At 40.1% G+C, this 19,242-nt stretch overlaps 1 protein-coding gene across 1 annotated transcript in view; it reads right to left on the bottom strand.

Annotated features, from left to right (window-relative positions):
* Positions 1-19,242, bottom strand: part of LOC138735984 (A disintegrin and metalloproteinase with thrombospondin motifs 19-like) — a 377,361-nt gene that overhangs the window by 7,543 nt on the left and 350,576 nt on the right. Inside the window, exon 22 of the mRNA XM_069885117.1 lies at positions 2,551-2,728. Coding sequence (XP_069741218.1) covers positions 2,551-2,728 — 178 coding nt within the window. The remainder of the gene's footprint in view (positions 1-2,550; positions 2,729-19,242) is intronic.

The raw sequence follows: 19,242 nt of genomic DNA, 5'->3' as shown, positions 1-19,242 counted from the left end.
TTAATCCTGTCCTGTGGATTGTTTCTCCATCTTCCTCCACCACCAAGGTTAATGATGGTGCATAGTTGAAATACATATTCCTATTTCTTTTTTGTACATAGTTCAGAAGATCATGGCCAGAGTCATTGCAATTTCCTCAGAAATCCAGGGTATACTCTGCTTGAGCCAAGTGTTGGTCCTTTTGTTTATGTTGGCCACAACACCATTATCCTACTGGGCATGTCGCTGTCTTTGGGATGGCACAGTTGACGTGGCAGTTAGCGCAATGCCTTTACAGCGCCAGCAATCAAGACTATCTGTATGGAGTTTGTATGTTCTCCAGTATCTGGGTGGGTTTTTCCTGGGAGCTCATCCCACCATTCAAAACGTACCCAGTGTGTAAGTTAATGGGGTGTAAGTTGGATGGCACGGACTAGTGGGCCAACATGGCCTGTTACCATGCTGCATGTCTAAATTTAAATTAAAACAAAATTCAGAGGAGTTCAAAAATTTCAGATAATCAGTATTCCCTGTTTGTAGATGCAAGATTGCCTTTCTGAAATCTCTCTTCAGAGATGTTGTCTAATCCACTGAATGATTCCACTATTCTATTTCACTTAAGTATCACAATTCCAGTGATATTTAATTTTCTTTCCATTGTCTTCATTCTTTTCCCTCTATTTACACTGGGAGACCAGCCATGAGAAACATGCCTTTTCCACCTCCTTTAGATGGCATTAGTTGCATTTGCACTACCTGACCAATTAACCCTCACAGACATTCTCCTTGTACTCGCCACTCTCTCCTTTATTACAACTTAAAACTCTCATTTCCCACTTTTTCAGATCTGACACAAGGTCTTATATCTGGAATGTTCACTCCGGTTTTTTTCTCTCTCTCCACATATACTGTTTAACGTGCTGAGTATCTCCAACGTTTTCTAATCTTATTTCAAATTTCTAGCATCTGGTATTTTTTTTTTAAACTTTTTAATATAAGCTAGTTTCTGTCTTGGTTTTTTATTTCTCGCACACATGCCAAAAAGTCGTGCTTTCTAAATGGATCACATCCTAAAACTTTATTCCACTTAACAGTCTAAATAAAAGTATCTTTAGCTCATTGTTTATTTTCAGTACACATTAGCCTAAGGCACTGAAATTAAATCAAAATAGCTATGGCTTGCACATAACAGAAAATAAGCGTGGAGGCAATTTCCACGCTGGAACACAGGGGAACAATAGAATTTTGAATGAAAGGAAACACTGTGCAAGTTAATGAAGCTTGAAAAAATAAAACCTGTCTGTAATGTGCACTTCACCAAGAGGTTACCTTTTGATTTGGCAGTTGATGTAATTTAGCAGGATTTGTTCTGTGGGATCAAATTATACTATTGTAAACCTGCTGAGCAATATGCTAAACTTTGGTGGAAAACAGGTCAATGGCTATGTGGTGGGGTGTGGGAGTGGGTGGTAGTTGTTTTGGGTGGGAGTAGATTGCTCTTTCTTGGTACTAATTGATCTTTATTTTTCACTGTCATTTTATACGCTGTAATTTTGTTCTTGTTCTTAATGGCTGTATGTATGTTAGAGTTAACATGTTAGACTGTTAGAAGAAGAAACCACCTAATTTAACTTGATATAATGTGACAAACAGACAATAATGCCATAAAATAGAAGACAAATGGATTTTGGCCAAAAGAAGCATAAAGGCTCCCTGTGTGGTAAAGGTAAACTCTCAATGTTATCAGTCACACTTTAATTGAATGATACTTTTATTCATCTAATAAATTAGCAAAGATTTGCTTGTGTATCTTACAACAACCATTGTATTTCAAATTAACTGCATTTGTTCCAAAGCACTTTGCAATGTCCTGAGGCTAAGATGCAAACGATTTAATATACAAAAAATGAACTGCTGGAGGAACTCAGCAGGTCAGGCAAGTGCCATGGGTAGAAATGGACAGTCATCATTTTGGATTGGAAGAAGAAAAAAGTGGGTGGCATTACATATACAAAAGAGGAGGAAAGCTGGGCAGGGGCCAAGAGGTGAAAAGGTACTGGATAGATGGTCACAGAGTTGGAGGACAGTTAAGCGTATAGTGGGTGAGCAGTGTGAGAGATCTTCACAGAACTCCCTTAGGAACTTGAAGTGGAACAGAACAATAGAGAAACACAATGACTGTAGATGCTGGAATCTTCAGCAAACTGAGTAGGCAGGGCTCATCTCCCCAGCTTCGTCCTTTCATCACCCCCTCTTTTTTCTCAAGATTCCAGCATCTGCAGATTTTGTGGTTTGTTATTTCAAGCATTTCTTTGCTTTCAAAATTGTTTGTTGCACACTAGAAATGAGCATTGCCGTCTACTTCAAATAGTCAAAATTTACTTCAAATTCACATACAACAAATAGGTTTTGGAGCGTAAAAGAATATGAATATGGCGCCCACTCCTTTTACAAGTAAGTTGAAAAATGAAAATTCAGCTAGAAAGCCTGCAGTATGTCCTTCACTTCATAAAATGAGATCTAGGAAACTTGAAAATGAAATGAATGAATAGTTGGAATATAACAACATACCTAGTCTGGGTGAGGTTATGGTATTCACATTGACTTTTTCATTGCATGGCTTTAAGTGGCAGGGTCTATAGGCTGCAGGCTTTTCTGAAGGAAAACAATCATTTCCATGTCTTCCGGTCACTTTGTGCATACACTGGATTACTCGTGATTGCATTCCTTTTCCACAGGTGATGGAACACTGCAGGAAACGACAGAATATTGTTAGATCTTGATGCTTTTGTTTCATGCTTTCATAATTTGTATTTTGTTTTAGAAAGCGAGGGGCTACACTTTCTTTAACACCTCACAAATCTGCATTGTTCTGAGGAGAAACATTAGATACGTGGCTACACATTCTTCTCCAACTCAAAAGAATCATAGCTCCTCTGTAATTGGTGTTCAAAATCCTGGAACTGCTACTCAACATTGCTGTGGCAGTTTCTTCACTAATGGGACTTCATGGTTTAAGAAAGTGATCATCACCACCTCTTCAAGGATAATTTGGAAAGACAATGAACTATTTGCCTTGTTAGTGAACACAGATTCCATAATTAAAAATGAAATAAAGAACTACCAACCTCTGAGGGATATTAAATTTATAAGCACCTTCCTAAAAGAGAGTGCATTTCAAATTCTTATCAACATTGCATAAAAATGTTTTGCCTTATGTCACCTTTAATTCTTTTACCAAATGTTTTGAAACAATTTATTTTCATTAGCATCTCTGTAACAAAGGTAACATTTTCCCTGTTTCTCTGAGACCTAAATATGTGATTTTTACATAAATGGATTAGCTTTGAGTAATAACTTGCAGAAAATGCAGGGATTAATCGATCTATGGAGCAAATGCAGGCCGTAAAAGAGGCTTGGCTGTCGAAATTGACAGGACTGGGAATTAAATGTTGATGGGAAAGGATCTTGAAAGTGGGAGAATGGAAGGAGTAGCTTAGTTTTAAAGGAATTCATTCTATTCAAGGGATAAAAGAAGAGGACCTAATAAAATATATCCAGGCAGTTGAAAATTGATGGCTGGAAATAAGACAGAGAAAAAGATTTAAGACCCTCTTCGATGCATATATAAAGTGGTGTAGAATGTACGATAGCCAAATTGGTTTTGTATGTAGTAAAGTGATAGTAATTTTGATGAGAAATTTTAAGTGGTATGATCAACTTTTTAAAATATGTGTGCTGAACTCTGCTTCCAAAATTTGAGCTCATTTACTTCAGTCAAACACAATTCAGAAGTTGTGTTCAAAGTTATCACATTGTATATTTAGCATATAACATAGATGCCACCTTTTATCTGCTTTACTTTCTACAATCTCAGTCACAAACTATAAAAGAGGGAAGTAACATCACAAAACAGAAAAGAAAAATGTACAAAATGGAAAAAATGGTAAAAAGTGAAAAGGGAAAAAGCAATATGGAAGCAAAAATGCAGGACATATCAAATAAAATCAAAGGTACAATATGTAGTGGATAAGGCAATGTTATTACTGCCAGTGGCCTAGGGCTGAATCTGCTGCTGCTTTAGGGGATTTGTACATTCTCGAGTGACCTCGTGGATTTCCTCTGCATGCTCTGGTTTCCTCCGATGTTCCAAAGACGTATGGAGATAGAAGATTCATTAGTCACATGGGTGTGTTTAGGTGGTACAGGCTCATGATTTGAAAGGGCCTGTTACTGTGCTGTATCTCTAAATTAAAAGCAAAAATAACCACAATATTCATCAACATTATGAGGGGAAAAGAGTCAGGGGAAAAGTGAGCCCCTTCAGGATAGTGTTAGTGTAAAATGGAAATGAAGATTTGTGAACATAGTAAATTCTAAAGTAACTATATACCAATGACCATCATTTTTTTTCCAGTTTACATGATCATTATAATTTATCTTTAAGCGAGTCACTCGATTCTGATTCTGAAGTTAGCTTTCTGCATGATCCTGGAACATCATCAAGGATCCACGCCACCCAGCACATACTTTATTCTCGCTGCTTCCATCAGGAAAAAAAGATATAGGCACCACAAGACTCACACCACCAGGTTCAGGAACAGTTGAACAGGTCCACCATCAGACTCCTCAACAACAAACTGAATCAGAGACTTATTTAAGAACTGTTACTTTTGCATTTTATTGATTTTTTTTCTCTGTATTGCACAGTCAGTTTGTTTCCATTTCTTCATTTGTTTACATGTGTATGTTAAGTCAGTTTTTTTTTGCACTGCTAATGAGTGGTAATTCTGCCTGGCCGGCAGGGAAAGGAATCTCAGGGTTCTATGTGATGTCATGTATGTTCTCTGACAATAAATCTGAATCTGAAGTTACTATTGATTCAAGAAGGAAGAGATATCAAACAGAGAATAATGCACTAACAGGTTAAAATAAATCCTCAGGTTCAGATCGTTTCTGATGTTGTTTTAAATGAAGGAAATGAAAAAAAAAACACAATCAACATTTTACTTTAAAAATGTCGATAAAACACTGCTACTGTTGTTTCTTTTATAAAAGAACAAAGTTTTCTCATAATTTTAATCTCCTCCCTTCCTTTGAAGATCTAGCATAAACTCTCCCACCATTCTGCTTAACACAGCAGTAATTTCACAATCTTTGCTTTATATGTTTTATTTACTTCCAATATCTTCTGAAGAATCATTAACTGCAAATAAAAAACAAAGGTCTTTTCCCCTGCGTCCTTTAAATATAACTTCCTTGTCCTGCGGTACAGAGCAAATAATGATCCTGGTTAATAGGACTGGCAGTGGAAAATATTTCAATATCTGAAGAAGGCAAGTGGAGCTGCTATGAGAAGACTTTATCCTCAGACAGTGAGATTAATTTCTCTTAACTGTGTAATGGAATGGACTGGATCGTGTGTGATGGCTATCCAAAGGTTCTGTGCAGAACTGCTGGCTAACTACAGCACACACATGAGCTCACACATAACTTCCTTGCTGGCTCTACAGCTCAGAGGACGGGAGAGTCAGATGTGAACACACCTGCCCATGAGGTACTGAGCCAAGGAGTTTATAGAACTTGAGGATGGCCTCTCTGCATTTGGCCCCAGAATAGAAATGCCAACTTAGCGAGGGAAGTTGTTTGATTTTTAACACAGTAATTTAATTAATATTTTAATGACAAATCAATTTTTTTTCATGAACGTTTTAAAAGTCAAATATTTAATATTTTTTCAACTACTTCTAAATGTCTTGGATCATTAGTCCTCTTGTTCACTGCTTGTTGACCTGCAGTCCATGGAAAGAGTACCTGCAAAAGCTGAACATGAGGCACAGACCAGATCGAGGGTGATCTGGTCCTTTATTATTTTGTCTTTTCTTTTCCTTGTGAAACACAAATAATAAAAGTTAATCAAATACTTTGGAAGTGAAAATACTTTTGCTGTCCAGGAAAGGCCAATCTGTACAGAGTAAAGCTCCACAAACAGCAAATAAATGAACAAGCAGTCCATTTGTTTCAGTTCCAGAGTAGGAGATAATGCTGCCAGCATTCCTTCATGACCACTCATCACTTTTTTTCCAGATACTGCAGTGGGGTCTTTAATGTCCAGATGGTATCTCATTTCACTTTGTCATCTGAGCAACATCACGGGTCCATGTTCTGAACCCAGAGAACTTTCTCTGGGACAGTCCCCAAGGGTGATATTACCCCTCCTGTAACTCATCCAAATGGCTCCTTTCATCCAAGATGTTGAATTTCAGTAAAACATAGGGAAATATTATAGCAATTCAGCCTGATGCTCTCATCATCAGAAGGCCACTCATATAACCATATAACCATTTACGGAGCGGAAACAGGCCATATTGGCCTTTCGAGTCCACACCGGTTCTCTAGAACAACTCCACTAGCTCAAACCTCCCGCTCACCGCCAATAACCCTCCAACCCCCTCACCTCCACGTACACATCCAACCTTCTCTTAAATGACAGAAGTGACCCTGACGCAACTATCTCATTCTGAAGTTCATTCCATTCTGCCACCACTCGCTGAGTGAAAAAGCCACCTCTAATATTTCTCCTAAAGTGTTGCCCCCTTACCCTTAACTCATGGCCTTTTGTTCCAATCTCCCCTGCCCTCAGGAGAAAGAGTCTGTTTATGTCTGGTCTATCCCTCCCTTTCATAATTTTAAATACCTCAATCAAGTCCTCTCTCAGTCGTCTACATTGCAATGAATAAAGATCCAGTCTCCTTAATCTCTCCCTGTAATCCAGGCAACATCCTTGTAAACCTTCTCTGCACCCTCTCCACCTTATCTCTGGAGTAAATTCCTGTTTTTTTCTGCTCATATTTGTTAGTGTTAGGGAGAGTTATCAATTAATATGCACTTACTCAGCTGGGTCCTTGACACCAAAACATAATGTCAGGAAATATATGGTTAATATTAAAGTCAATAGGAATGAAAACTGGGAGAGGTGGGAAGCAGCCTGCGGCTTCACTATACGACTTTTCTCCCTGGCGTGCGCAAGGGCTAAGTGGTGACTTTATTGAGTTTATAGGGTCATAGATAAGGTAAACAATCATAGCATTTTCCACCACCCCCACCCCAAGTAGGTGGGACCTAGAGATCATAGATAGATGGTGAAAGGGGAAAGTTTTAAAAGAGACCAGAGACGCTCCTTCTTCACAGAGAGAGTGGTGGTACTTGAATCAAGCCTCAGAGGAAGTGGCAGAAGTCAGGGCGAATGGAATGTTCAATAGGCATTTAGACGGATACATTGACTGGAGGGATATGGGGCAATGCAGGCAAATGGGATTAGCTTGGTCAGCATGGATAAACTGGACTGAAGGGCCTATTTCTGTACTGCAGAATTTTATGACCTTACTTTTCACTATCACAATTATCTCTGAGGATTAGGAGTAAAATAGATTTACTAATTGTTGGCAGGAAGATATAATTTACAAATATACTTTTGCCATTTTCACTTGAAATGTGAACATCACGATTCTGATGACAAAAATCTTCCAGACGTAAATACCGATGTAATTCTTTTGGCAGAAGCATGATTCTGGACATAACACATTATCCATAAGTTTGCAGCTGTGGAAGAGAGGGTACTGAATGGAGAGCACTCTGGTCCAGCTGGCCCCAATGTTTGCAAAGAACTGACAACTACCAACTGTCATCATAATGTCCTCTGGGTTACAAAGCACGCAATAGTGGAAAATGTGCAATTGGCAGGTCTGCTCAGCCAGAGTACTGAGATGCCAATATCTTCCCTGAAGAGTGAGATAATGTGCTGACCAGAATAAACCTGCTTTGTTACAAAAAACTTGGTTATATCTCTGCAACATTCAATGACTGAGGAAGATTCTCACAAAAGATATGGCAGTTCAGTTCAAATTTTCAAACAGAGATAATGGAGGATAGAAAGGCAGTGGTTCAGAGCTTTTTTGACAGGTATAATATTCCCAGCTAGTGCTGGAGTAATGATAATTATCACATGTTTGTTGATCTATCTTGGTGTTATACATGTAATCAAGTATAGTTTTCAAATGAATTTAGATTTGAAAGTGGAGATTAAATAGAACAAGACACACTTACAGAATTCTGTCTTCACTTTAAAGCCCGAAATTTCTCTCCCACTTTTCGCTTTCCACCATCTGATGTTCACATTTCAAGTGAAAATGGCAAAAGTATATTTGTAAATTATATCTTCCTGTCAACAATTAGTATGACACTGCCTCCTAAGGAGGAAGGAAATCACTGCAATTTGACAAATGTATGTGGGCAATCTCCATTCTACATTTGGAAATAAGCAGTAGTAATTTTGGTCAAGACTTCCTGACCTTCCATTGCAATAACATGGACATTTCAGTTGAATTTTAAATAGCTATTTGATGCTTCTTGGAGGTAATGCTCATCCTCTGCTACTGTTCTGCCCAAGATGCTTAATTAAAATTGCTGATAGGCAATGTTCCCTCTAATTTTTAGTAGTGTCACAAAAATCTTATGTTGTGCAATATTTTTTCCCCGTGACAAAAGTATGTGCACACTGAATGCTTGTGCAAATGTAAACGTGAAATTGTTTCAAGATCATTTTGGCACAGCCTATCTCCAGTGGCTAATAAAAACTGTATTGGGATGTTTCAATATAATACAAGTATGACCGCATTCTACGAAGTAACGTATTTGGTTAATATCTTATTCTATACTCTGAACTACTTGGTTCAGTTTATGCACATGTTCATTTCCTTCGTTCATTAGTTGCAAAATGTGTGTGCATGCGCACAGCTTAGAGGGAACAGTGCTGATAGGGAATGGAACACATACAAATGATTTTCCTTCTTTTACTGACATATTTGTATCTGCTTCACAATTTATTGTAAGCAGACATTTCAGTTCTCTATAAAAAATAAATTGCTTCAGAATTCATTGATTCATCAAGACAAATATGGCAACCAGACTGCACCAACAGTACCATATGTGCATAAGATCGTAAGAAACAGGAGCAGGATTTAGAACATTGGACCTATCAAATAATTGTAATGAACAATGAGTTTATCAGTTTGTGGTCTTCGTTGAGTGAGGGATGTTAGCTGGAGCCCTAGTTGGAGCTCCCAATTCCTCTGTGGGTGATGGGATGTTTAACATCTATACCAGCTGACAGAATCTCGGTTTAAAATATGAGCAATACCATTATGAACAGGCAAGGTCTTTAGCTATCTGCCTAACTCCTATTAAGAACTAACAAAGAGCAATCCCAAATTTTTTGACCCAGTCAAATATTGGATACTCTCCATGAACAAGCGGCTGTGGACTAATCCAATCCAATTTAAGCAGCATGCTTTGCATTGTCAGTTTATTTACATGATTGTTGTGTGTTGCCTCTGGGATCTGAGTTATAAATTGGCTTAACAATGATGTGGAGCCCGTAATTTTGATCGTGGCAAGCATCCTATAAAGCTACATTTCAGTTCTGGAAGACAATCTGCATTATTTAAAGGAGAAGTGCCTTTTATTTATTGTTGGTGCTGGCACATATTCTGAATCCTATTCTGATATTCCTATGGAAGAAGGCGCAAAGCCTGAAGATGTTCATTGATCACACGGAGATGTCATTGGTTGCCAATGGGCTTGTCAGTGGCCTTCTTAGTTGTGGTCCTGCTGCTTGAAAATTCAGCATTACCTGAGGAAAGCAGGAGAAGGCATAGAGGGAAGTCCAGAATTCTGATGAGGGAACAGTGAAAAAGAGTTGTGAATTGAGGATGTTACCGTTGGAGACAAGTAATGGATGTGGTTTGGGAGGGAGGTGATGAATTGATGAGGGAAGGCAGGATCAGGTGAGTGTTGTGAACTTCAGTGAGGGAGAAGGTGGATTGGAACTGTGGGGTGTTGGGGGGGTGCTGATGGAGGGCAGTTATTTGTGATAATATTTGCAGACATGAAAATTGGTGAAGTTGTAGAGGGCTTACAAAGGATATTGAGCAGATACAGATGTAAGCAAAGAAATGCAAGTTCTTTAGAATAAGTTAACTCCAAGCTAGTGTGCGATGTTACATCTTGAGAGGTGAAATGTAAGGGTATACAGTTAACAGTAGAACTCATAATATCACTGTTAAATAGAGGGATCTCGGGATGAAAGGTCATTTCTCCCAAAAAAGTAGTCACACAAATAGATAGCATGGCAGTGAAGTTAAACAAGAAAGTCTGCATATGCTGAGCTCGAGTACAGTTCTCAAATGTACTGAAGAAGCTCAGCAGCTCTCGCAGCATCCATACAATGTAAAGAAAACCAATGTTTTTGGCCTGGGCCCTTCGTCAGGTATCAACAATGGCAGTGGAGATGCATGGTATGCTTGCCTTCATTAGTGACTGCATAAGATGGTGGTGAGTTAGCATCATAAATCTTCCAATGAACACTGGATACCATCTCACAAAGCCCTGGAACACCTGGACAGCCAAAGTGTTCATTATCGACCACAGTTTGGCATTTAACACCATCGCCCCATCAGAACTGATCAGCAAACTTCAAGACCTGGGACTCAACACCCCATCAGTAAGGAAGTAAGGAAGTCCTGCTGCAGCTCTAAAAAGTTTTGGTCAAGTGGAGTACTCTATGCAATTCTGTGGTTAAAGCAGATACATGGGGGCAAGTTTTTTTTGTAATCACAGAATAGGATACATGGAGCAAGATTTTTTTTTACATAGAGGGCAATGGGCTGCATGGGGTTTTGGTGGAAGTGGACCAGATATTTTAAGAGGCATCTAAACAGAAGCATGAATACGGCTCTGAAAGGAGGGATGTGGATAAGGTGCAGACAGAAGAGACTGAGTTTATTTTGGCATCATGTTTAGCATAGCAGTGTGTGGTTACTTCCCCTATACTACTCTGCCAGCACCTCCCTGAACTCTGACCTTTATGTCCAAGAAAATGCATAGTAGCAACCACATGGTAACACCACAACTTGCAGCTGCCTGTCCAAGCCCTGTCCCACACCGACCTGGAAATATATTTTTCTTCTTTTTGTGCCTAAGTCCTAGACTTCCCTGCCAACTGTACTGTGTGGATGTATTCAGATTTGAGATACAGATTTGAAATGATTGTCAGAATGCATACAAAAAAAAATCACATACGACCCTGAGATTCTTTTTTCCTGTGGGTGAGGCAGAATTAGTATTCATTGGTAGTGCAAAAAAAAATGAACACGATGTAAACAAATGAAGAAATGTAAACAAGCTGGCTGTGCAATGCAGAGATTTAAAAAAAAATAAAGTGCAAGAGTCCTTAGATGAGTTTATTGTTGAGGAGTCAGATGGTGGAGAGGTAGCAGCCATTCCTAAACCTGGTGGTATGAGTCTTGTGACACTTATACCACTTTCTTGATGGAAGCAGGGAGAATGGAGCATCTTCTGGGTGGTGTGCATCGTTGAGTCCCAGGTCTTGAAGTTTGCTGATCAGTTCTGATGGGGCGATGGTGTTAAATGCCAAACTGTGGTCGATAATGAACACTTTTGCTGTCCAGGTGTTCCAGGGCTTTGTGAGATGGTATCCGGTGTTCATTGGAAGATTTGCAATGGTTTATGATGCCAATTCACCACCATCTTCTCAAGCACTGTTACAGATTTGAAATGAACGATAGCTTTTCAAGCAAAGGACAGGTCATGGAAAATGAATGGAATAACGTGCTTCTTTATGTTTTACCCCAAAATGGACAATTTTACATGATCCCACACTTAACTCCATTTGGTTGATCTTTGCTCATTTAGTTATCAACTTTTCTTTCATTGCTATGTCCTTTTCACAACTATTTTTTCTTTCTCTCTTTGTGCCATAAGTAAATTCAGCAACCATACCTCTGGTACCTTCATCCAAATCCTTTACATAAATTACAAAATGTCAGGGTCTGGCACTAATCCCTGCAGCACATCATTATTGCCAATCAGAAAGAGACCCATTTATCTCTACCAGACAGCCAATCTTCGAACCATAACAATCTACCATCTCTTAAGCCATGAGTTTTTTCTTTACCTCGTAATCCCTCCGGTGTCACCTTATCAAATGGTTTCTGGAAGCTGCAGTGCAGCACTGATGCACCATCAATAACTCAAAAGACTGGAGTTGCAGAACTATAAGCTCTTATTTACGATAAACTTGACCGTCATCCTATGCTGTGACCCAGGCCTTCTGGGGAGGGATTGTGGTATTAGATCTTTTATGCAGGGTCAAGAAGGGAGAAGCCGTGGACACAGTCACAGATTGGGGCAGAGCCATCTTAATGAGTTCACAGCGGTTCACCACAAGCACACTCTCCACTTTCTTTATCCACAAGATGTAACTTCTTCTAAGCACAAGAATAAATTGATCAAGCATTACTTCTCCTTCACAAAAACATGGTGCCTTAGCCTAATTACCTCACATTTTTTTAAGTGCCCTGCTGTCTTATCTTTGATAATTGTTTCTAACATTTTGTGTTTGAAAAATATTCAGCAAATTTGTCTTATCTCCCTCTCTCTCTTTGAAAACTCAAGTTAATGGGATTGCTTCACAGGAACTGGCATAAAGTCATTGGCTGAATGTTCTCCTTTGGTGTCATTACAAGGATAACAGGATTCTAATGGAATTATAGCAAAAGAAAAAGCAGTTGAGATTCTTCAAGATCAAGACCAAGATTCAAGATTCAATTTATTGTCATGTAATAAAAGTGCTGTATTACATGAAATTGCTTTTGTCTGTTCAAAGGCAGACAGACTTGCCATCAGCAGAAATTGCCTGAAGCGCCTCTTGCAGTCAGAGAAAAAGAAGCAAAAGAGAGTCCCCTCAGTGTGTCCATGGATTTGCCTCCAGTGCTCCCACATCTCCGCATCCACACTGAGTCCAGTCCAAACAATTAGCAACCTGCGCTCAGATGCAAATTTCCAACCTGGAGCCCTTCAGTACATTTGGCATCCTTTCATATCCTGGTTCTGATACCTGGTATCCCTTCAGTCAGTTTCGTGCAAGTCCCCAGTGGTCCACAGCCCAGCACGGGTCCTCCGACAGCAGTCTCCAGCAGGCCATGACCTCCGTGGGTTCCTTCCCTTTAGTTGCGTGCACTGGTCTTTCAGCCTCAGAGCCTCTCACCTGGTCCGCCGCGATGTTCACTGTCCCCATAGGTCATCTTTTCTGCTTTTTCTTCTTAGACGGGAGTGGGGTGGGGGGGGGAGGGTGCATGGTCTCCCCTTTTCCTGGTGCCCTGCAGCAGACCACTGAGTCTGCATTCCCTCATGGCTGCTGCCGCTTGTAGGCACCATCATCTTGGTGGCAGGATCTTAAATAAAACTGGATGGTCTTAAAAAAATGATAATGAGGAGTTACAAGGATAGCTAGTGGCGTTTGAAATAGATAAATTGGTTGGTCCAGCTGGGATATTTGGAATGCATTCTTGATTGCTGAGGGAAGTAATTGCAGAGGCCCAGGGCATAATCCATAGTGGTGGAGCTGCTTGAGTACTAGAAACTGCAAATGGTATATCCTTGTTTAAAAAATTTTTATGTGGATTTTTGTAGAGAAAAATCACGAGCAGCAGAATTAGCAATCTCTTGACAAGTTGGTAATGATGAGAAAAAGCACCTCTAGCTCTCACCATCAGTCAACAAAGGGTCAATGAGGAATTGTGGTTGATGGGGTATGAATTAGTTTCCCAAAGCGCTACCTGATATCGTTGACATTGAAGCTGAAGCCCACTGAAGCAGCATTTAATATAAAATTGGCAAAGTAACAGGAAGCAAATGAGTAATTAAAGGTTGTTTTTGAAGTGAAATGGACAGTGGAGATCCCCATAGGAGTAGAATTAGGGCAACTGTTTTCCTTAATATGTTTTAAAGACTTGAATGTGCCGAAAACAATTCTGCAGCTGGCACAGAACCTGGTGGCAGAATGTCAAGGATGGATACAGACTTCAAGGAGATATCATCAGGCTTCTGGAATGGCCGGATTGGTCACCCAGTTTGGAAACAGGGCCTTTAGCCCAATTTGCTCATGCTGACCAAAATGCCCCACTCATTCTTGTCCTATCTATCTGTGATGGGCTCGTATCCCTCTAAGCCAATCCTATCCATATATCTGTTCATTTTTTTCTTAAACTTTGCAAGTAATACCTGATTCAGCAGCCTTCTCTGTTAGTCCATTCAATAGTCCCACTACTCCTGTGTAAAAAGTTACCCCTCAGATTCCAGTTAAATCTCTACCCCCTCACCTTAAACCAATGTCTTCTAGTTATCAATTCCTCTAATCTGGGCAAAAGACTCTCAATGTTCACTTGATATATTCCTCTCAAAATTTTATGGGAGGTTATTTTTTTAAGCTAAACATGAGAAGTGTTGCAGATTGCAGTGTTCTAAAATGATAGAGGATCAGTGGTTTTGGATGTACATACAAAAGGCAAAGGAGGAAAAACCCAACACCCAACCCCAACCAACCAATTTTCCCCTGCAACCGCTGCAACCGTGTCTGCCTGTCCCGCATCGGACTTGTCAGCCACAAACAAGCCTGCAGCTGACGTGGTCTTTTTACCCCCTCCATAAATCTTCGTCCGCGAAGCCAAGCCAAAGAAAAACCGTATGCATATCATTTATGAAATTTTTCTCTCAGTTCTGATGAAGAGTCTTCAACTGGGGGAAAAAAATCCTATTTCTGCAAAATCTGTCTGAGTGTTTCTAGGATTTACTGCTCTTCTTTTTTTAATATTATAGTACAAATGCATTGTTTGTTGAAATCAGCAGAATGTTTTGAGAACTGTTTAAAATAAAACATACACATAGGATCCTGGGAGAGGGATAAAGCCGAGGAGCAACAAAGTTACGAATGAAACATCAGTTTGGGCATAATGAGACGACTGTGTTGAGTCAGGGAGCCCTATTCTCAGAAAGGCTTCAGAGAGGATGCAGAAGAGATTTACCAATGCAGTTCTAGGATGTGAGACTAAATAACATGGATTGACTGGAGAAGCAGTTTCCTTTCAACAGCAGAGAATGTGAAGGGACTTGAAAGATATTTAAACTCATGCAGGGAATGACAGAGCAAAAAACTGTTGCCATCTGTGGAGGGGTCAAAAAGCATCAGACTGAGAATGAAGCTGATTGGCAAAAGAACCGAAACTGACATGGACAAAAGTGAAGGCAAATTCAAATTCAACATGCTAGATAAGTATCTGAAAGGAAGGAATGTGCAGGGCCGAATTGGTTCTGCAGGATTACTCTGACATGACTGATAGGTTCTCAATGGGCGAATAGCTTCCTTGTGAGCTGCAATCATTGTTGCCTAGTAACCACTCAACGGCTTAACCTCCGGGCAGATGGAAAGATGAACTGTGACAGACACAAGACATGATTGCTTCGTGAATCACTATGATTGGTCACTCGGCAGCTTGAGCTTTGGTGATAGAATCCCAGAGTTGACATCTGGCATTTCCAAGGAAACCTGGTTGCTGTGCTTAGCAGGTTTGTAAATTGTAATGATGTCTTCTTCACTGAAACCCAACAACTTGAATATTATTCTACATTGAGACTCAGGGAGCAGAATTATTCCTGGAGTACCTTTCACATTCTGGTATCTCCTAAAATCATTTTGTATTATTTTTGTTTGGCAGTCGTCTTCTGAAGTTCCTTGGAACATTCGACGAATTAATTGTGCTGAATTTTATTTTTTAATTTAGTCTCAGACGTAGACATCACGGAGAAGCTTGATATAGTTTTATTCCTATTTGCCTTCAAATTGAGTGGGTTACTGGGCTATTTCAAAGACTACCATTCACTGCAGGTCTGGAGTTAATATAGGCCAGATATAATGTAATGTGCCAGATAACAGATTTCATTCCGTGAACTATGTTGGTTGAATTATCAGTATTACTGAACTTAGAATCCCTCTCTATAATGGTAAACTTCAATCTCTTGTTCTCTGGATTGCTGCTATAATAAGGTAACCATTGTATGATTACTGATTTATAATTGTGGTTCGCTGAATAATGGATTAGATTATGCATGGCCTTCCCTTATCTACCCAAGTTAGGAACCACATTCAAATGAATGGAGTCACATTCGATCTGTCAGCCCAGACGTGTGTAAAGCTGGGGTGCCAAATACTGAGCTCGGCAATTGTACTCAGTGCACTGTACCGGAAGTTGAAGGCAATCCAACCAGCAGAAGATGAATGGGAAGTGGATCTTTAGTAGAGGCCTGGACATTGTTGGGTCAAAGATGTGGTTCTCTTCTGGAAAACTGTATAACTACAAGCCTAGAACTTGTCCGATGAGATTAATACAATATCCTATTACCTATCCACTCTACTAGTGCTGGTTTGAAACTCTTTGTGATTGCTTATCAGTTATGACTCTAATTTAAATTTGTTTACCAAATAGGAATACTCAATTATTATTTGTGCTCAGTCTAAAGTGATTTTTAAAAAAATTACATAATACTGCAAAGCATTGTTTAATTTTCTGGCTTTGAAAGTCCTAATAATAGGTTAATTCCTCAATAACGGAACATGCAGTTTGCACATGCAATGAGGGTGTCTGGTGTATTTGCAAATTTAGTCTGGGGAGGTTTCAGGAGTGAGGTATGTTTCTGTATTGAGGCAGTTGCCAAAAGTCAAAACCTCTTACCAATGCCCATGCACTAAGTTGTTCTGATATAGAACATAGCCCCAGGAATGGCAAGGGAACAAAATCTTCATTCAATACTCATGGTGGAGGTTTCACTGCTCCCATAAAATTATGGCAAGTTAACAGGTTGGGAAATCTGAAGAAGAAGCTTTCAGCTTGATTGTTTACCTGAGTATTGGCAGTCCTGATGCGTTATCAATAAATCAAAAGACTGGAGTTACAGAACAATAGGCTTTTATTTACAATAAACTTGAAGGTCATCCTGTGCTGTGACCCAGACTTTCTGGGGAGGGGTTATGGTGTTGGAGCCTTTATACAGGTTCAAGAGTGGGGTGGAGCCAGATAAATGAGTGAACAGCAGTTCACCACAAGTCCTGCTTCACAGATCCAAAGCACTGATTTTCACTGAGCCCACCACAATCTTCATGAATATTACAGCAGTGTCCTGTTCTTTAGTTATGGACCATACCATCAGGGGAAATACCTGCTTCTTTAGTAATTCTGAACATCTTAAATAAATCATCCTTTATAGTTAAATTAACAAACGTGGACTAGATCATCTAATTTCATAACATAGTTCTTGCTCAAGCATTGCATCATTTAAAATTATTAATTTCCTCCTGAGATTCTCTGCCCAGAATTGAATGGGGCAGTTTAACTGAGAGTCTGACCAGAGGTCTCTACATCTTGAAGATAACTTCCCAGTTCTCTGCCCTCAGTCCTCTTGAGCTGAATTTTATATTAAATAAGGCCTTATTTACATTAGGGGCTCAATATAAAAAAAAATGAGGCCAATTTGCAGACAAATGAGGCAGAATTGACAAAAATATATAATTTCTATTCCATTGAATATGATATTTTGTAGAAGTCAGTGGAAAGGGAAGCAGAGACTCTGAAGTGGTGAAAAAGGCCAAAGAATTAGTGGGGGGGGGAGGGGCAGCATAAACCTATCAGATTAACCGCCCCAAATTCTCCATTGCCCTGTTGTTATATGTCATTCACATGCATGGACATGTAAAGGCAGGTCCCTTCTTCCTTTTATAGCTGGCTACAGTTGGAAGTATTAAGAGATTTGGATGCAAGCACTCCATCATACCTACAGCCCACCCAACTACTGTTCAGAGAAATCACCTGGATATATCTCAGAAACTCAAAACTACAAATGGTGAAAAAGCTGTTATCATGTGTCTTGACCCTTGGTTTATTTGTTTGCATCCAGTAGTTTTCTATTCCAGGGTACATGGCAGAGGAAAGCTTTACCCTTGATGTGGTTCCATGGAAAGAGGAAACTCATTGACATCTTGCCTAAGGAACCACTCCTTCTCAGAGAGCCGAAGTTTTGAATGTCAGCAGGTTTTACTTGTATCTCTATTGGAGATTATTTGACTTTGTTGTATATCAGGGGTGTCAAACTCAAATTCACGGAGGGCCAAAATTAAAAACTTGGACTAAGTCGAGGGCCGAACTGAATATTTATTGAAAATTTTCAACAACATCTGCATGTTTTCTCTTCTTTCAACATATGTAATGTTAAACTTTTTCTTATTAAAATAAATGTTTAATAATAGTTTTGGATAAACTCTTTCCAGAACCATTAACAAATGAGAAATAAAATATTCAATAAATAATATTTCTCTATAGAGGATTTGTCAAATGTTGCTAGTGTGCTGTCGAATAGTAAAATCTGAGGGCTATTGAGAATGTGGGAGAATAACATGATTCCTGAAACAATCAAATGGGTGACTGATTGTGGGCATGAAGTCTAGCAGGTTTATTTGCCATGCCCTTTTTCCATTGGTAGAGATATCCTTTGATTTACACACTTTTCAAGTTTTATGCCTAATGAGCTTGTATCTAGGTGCAGGACTATTTTTAACCAGGAATATATTTATCACTGTGACATGAAACTATTAGAAGATCGTTTTATCCTGAGATTAAAGTTCATAATACTTACTCAGGCCTGTGTGCGGGAGGGCGGGGTTTGCGGGCGATCGGGTTGGACAACGACAGTGCGGGGGCATCGGCTCTCGGCGGGGGCATCAGCTCTCGGCGGATCAGCGGCCCCGTCACCGTGAGTCGCGGGTCGGCCTGCGGCAGGGAGGGGGAGTGGGCAACGGTCTTGGCGAGGTCAGGCCCCCCCCTGAGTTTCTGCCGGACCCCCCTTGACCTGCTGAGTTTCTACCGGACCCCCCTTGACCTGCTGAGTTTCTGCCGGACCCCCCTTGACCTGCTGAGTTTCTGCCGGACCCCCCTTGACCTGCTGAGTTTCTCCTGGACCCCCCTTGATCTGCTGAGTTTCTCCCGGACCCCCTTTGACCTGCTGAGTTTCTCCTGGACCTTCCTTGACCTGCTGAGTTTCTCCCGGATCCCCTTTGACCTGCTGAGTTTCTCCCTTCTGGTGTTTTTACGAGAACCACAGACTTTCGCTTATACATTGATGAGGGAGATCAAGGGCCAAACATTGTCAGGTACCTCTCTGCTGGATAAAGGATACGGTTTAACCCGCTGAGTTTCTCCAGTGTTGGGTTTTCACGAGGTAGAGTCAAAGGGCCGAAGGGCCTGTTTCTGATCTGTAATGTTCTACGGACCCTGCTCTTCTTTCCGTGCCGGTGTCCCA

Source organism: Narcine bancroftii, chromosome 1, assembly GCF_036971445.1.
Source record: "Narcine bancroftii isolate sNarBan1 chromosome 1, sNarBan1.hap1, whole genome shotgun sequence".
In the NCBI taxonomy this organism is placed as follows: domain Eukaryota; kingdom Metazoa; phylum Chordata; class Chondrichthyes; order Torpediniformes; family Narcinidae; genus Narcine; species Narcine bancroftii.
This window is presented reverse-complemented; position numbering and strand designations above follow the sequence as displayed.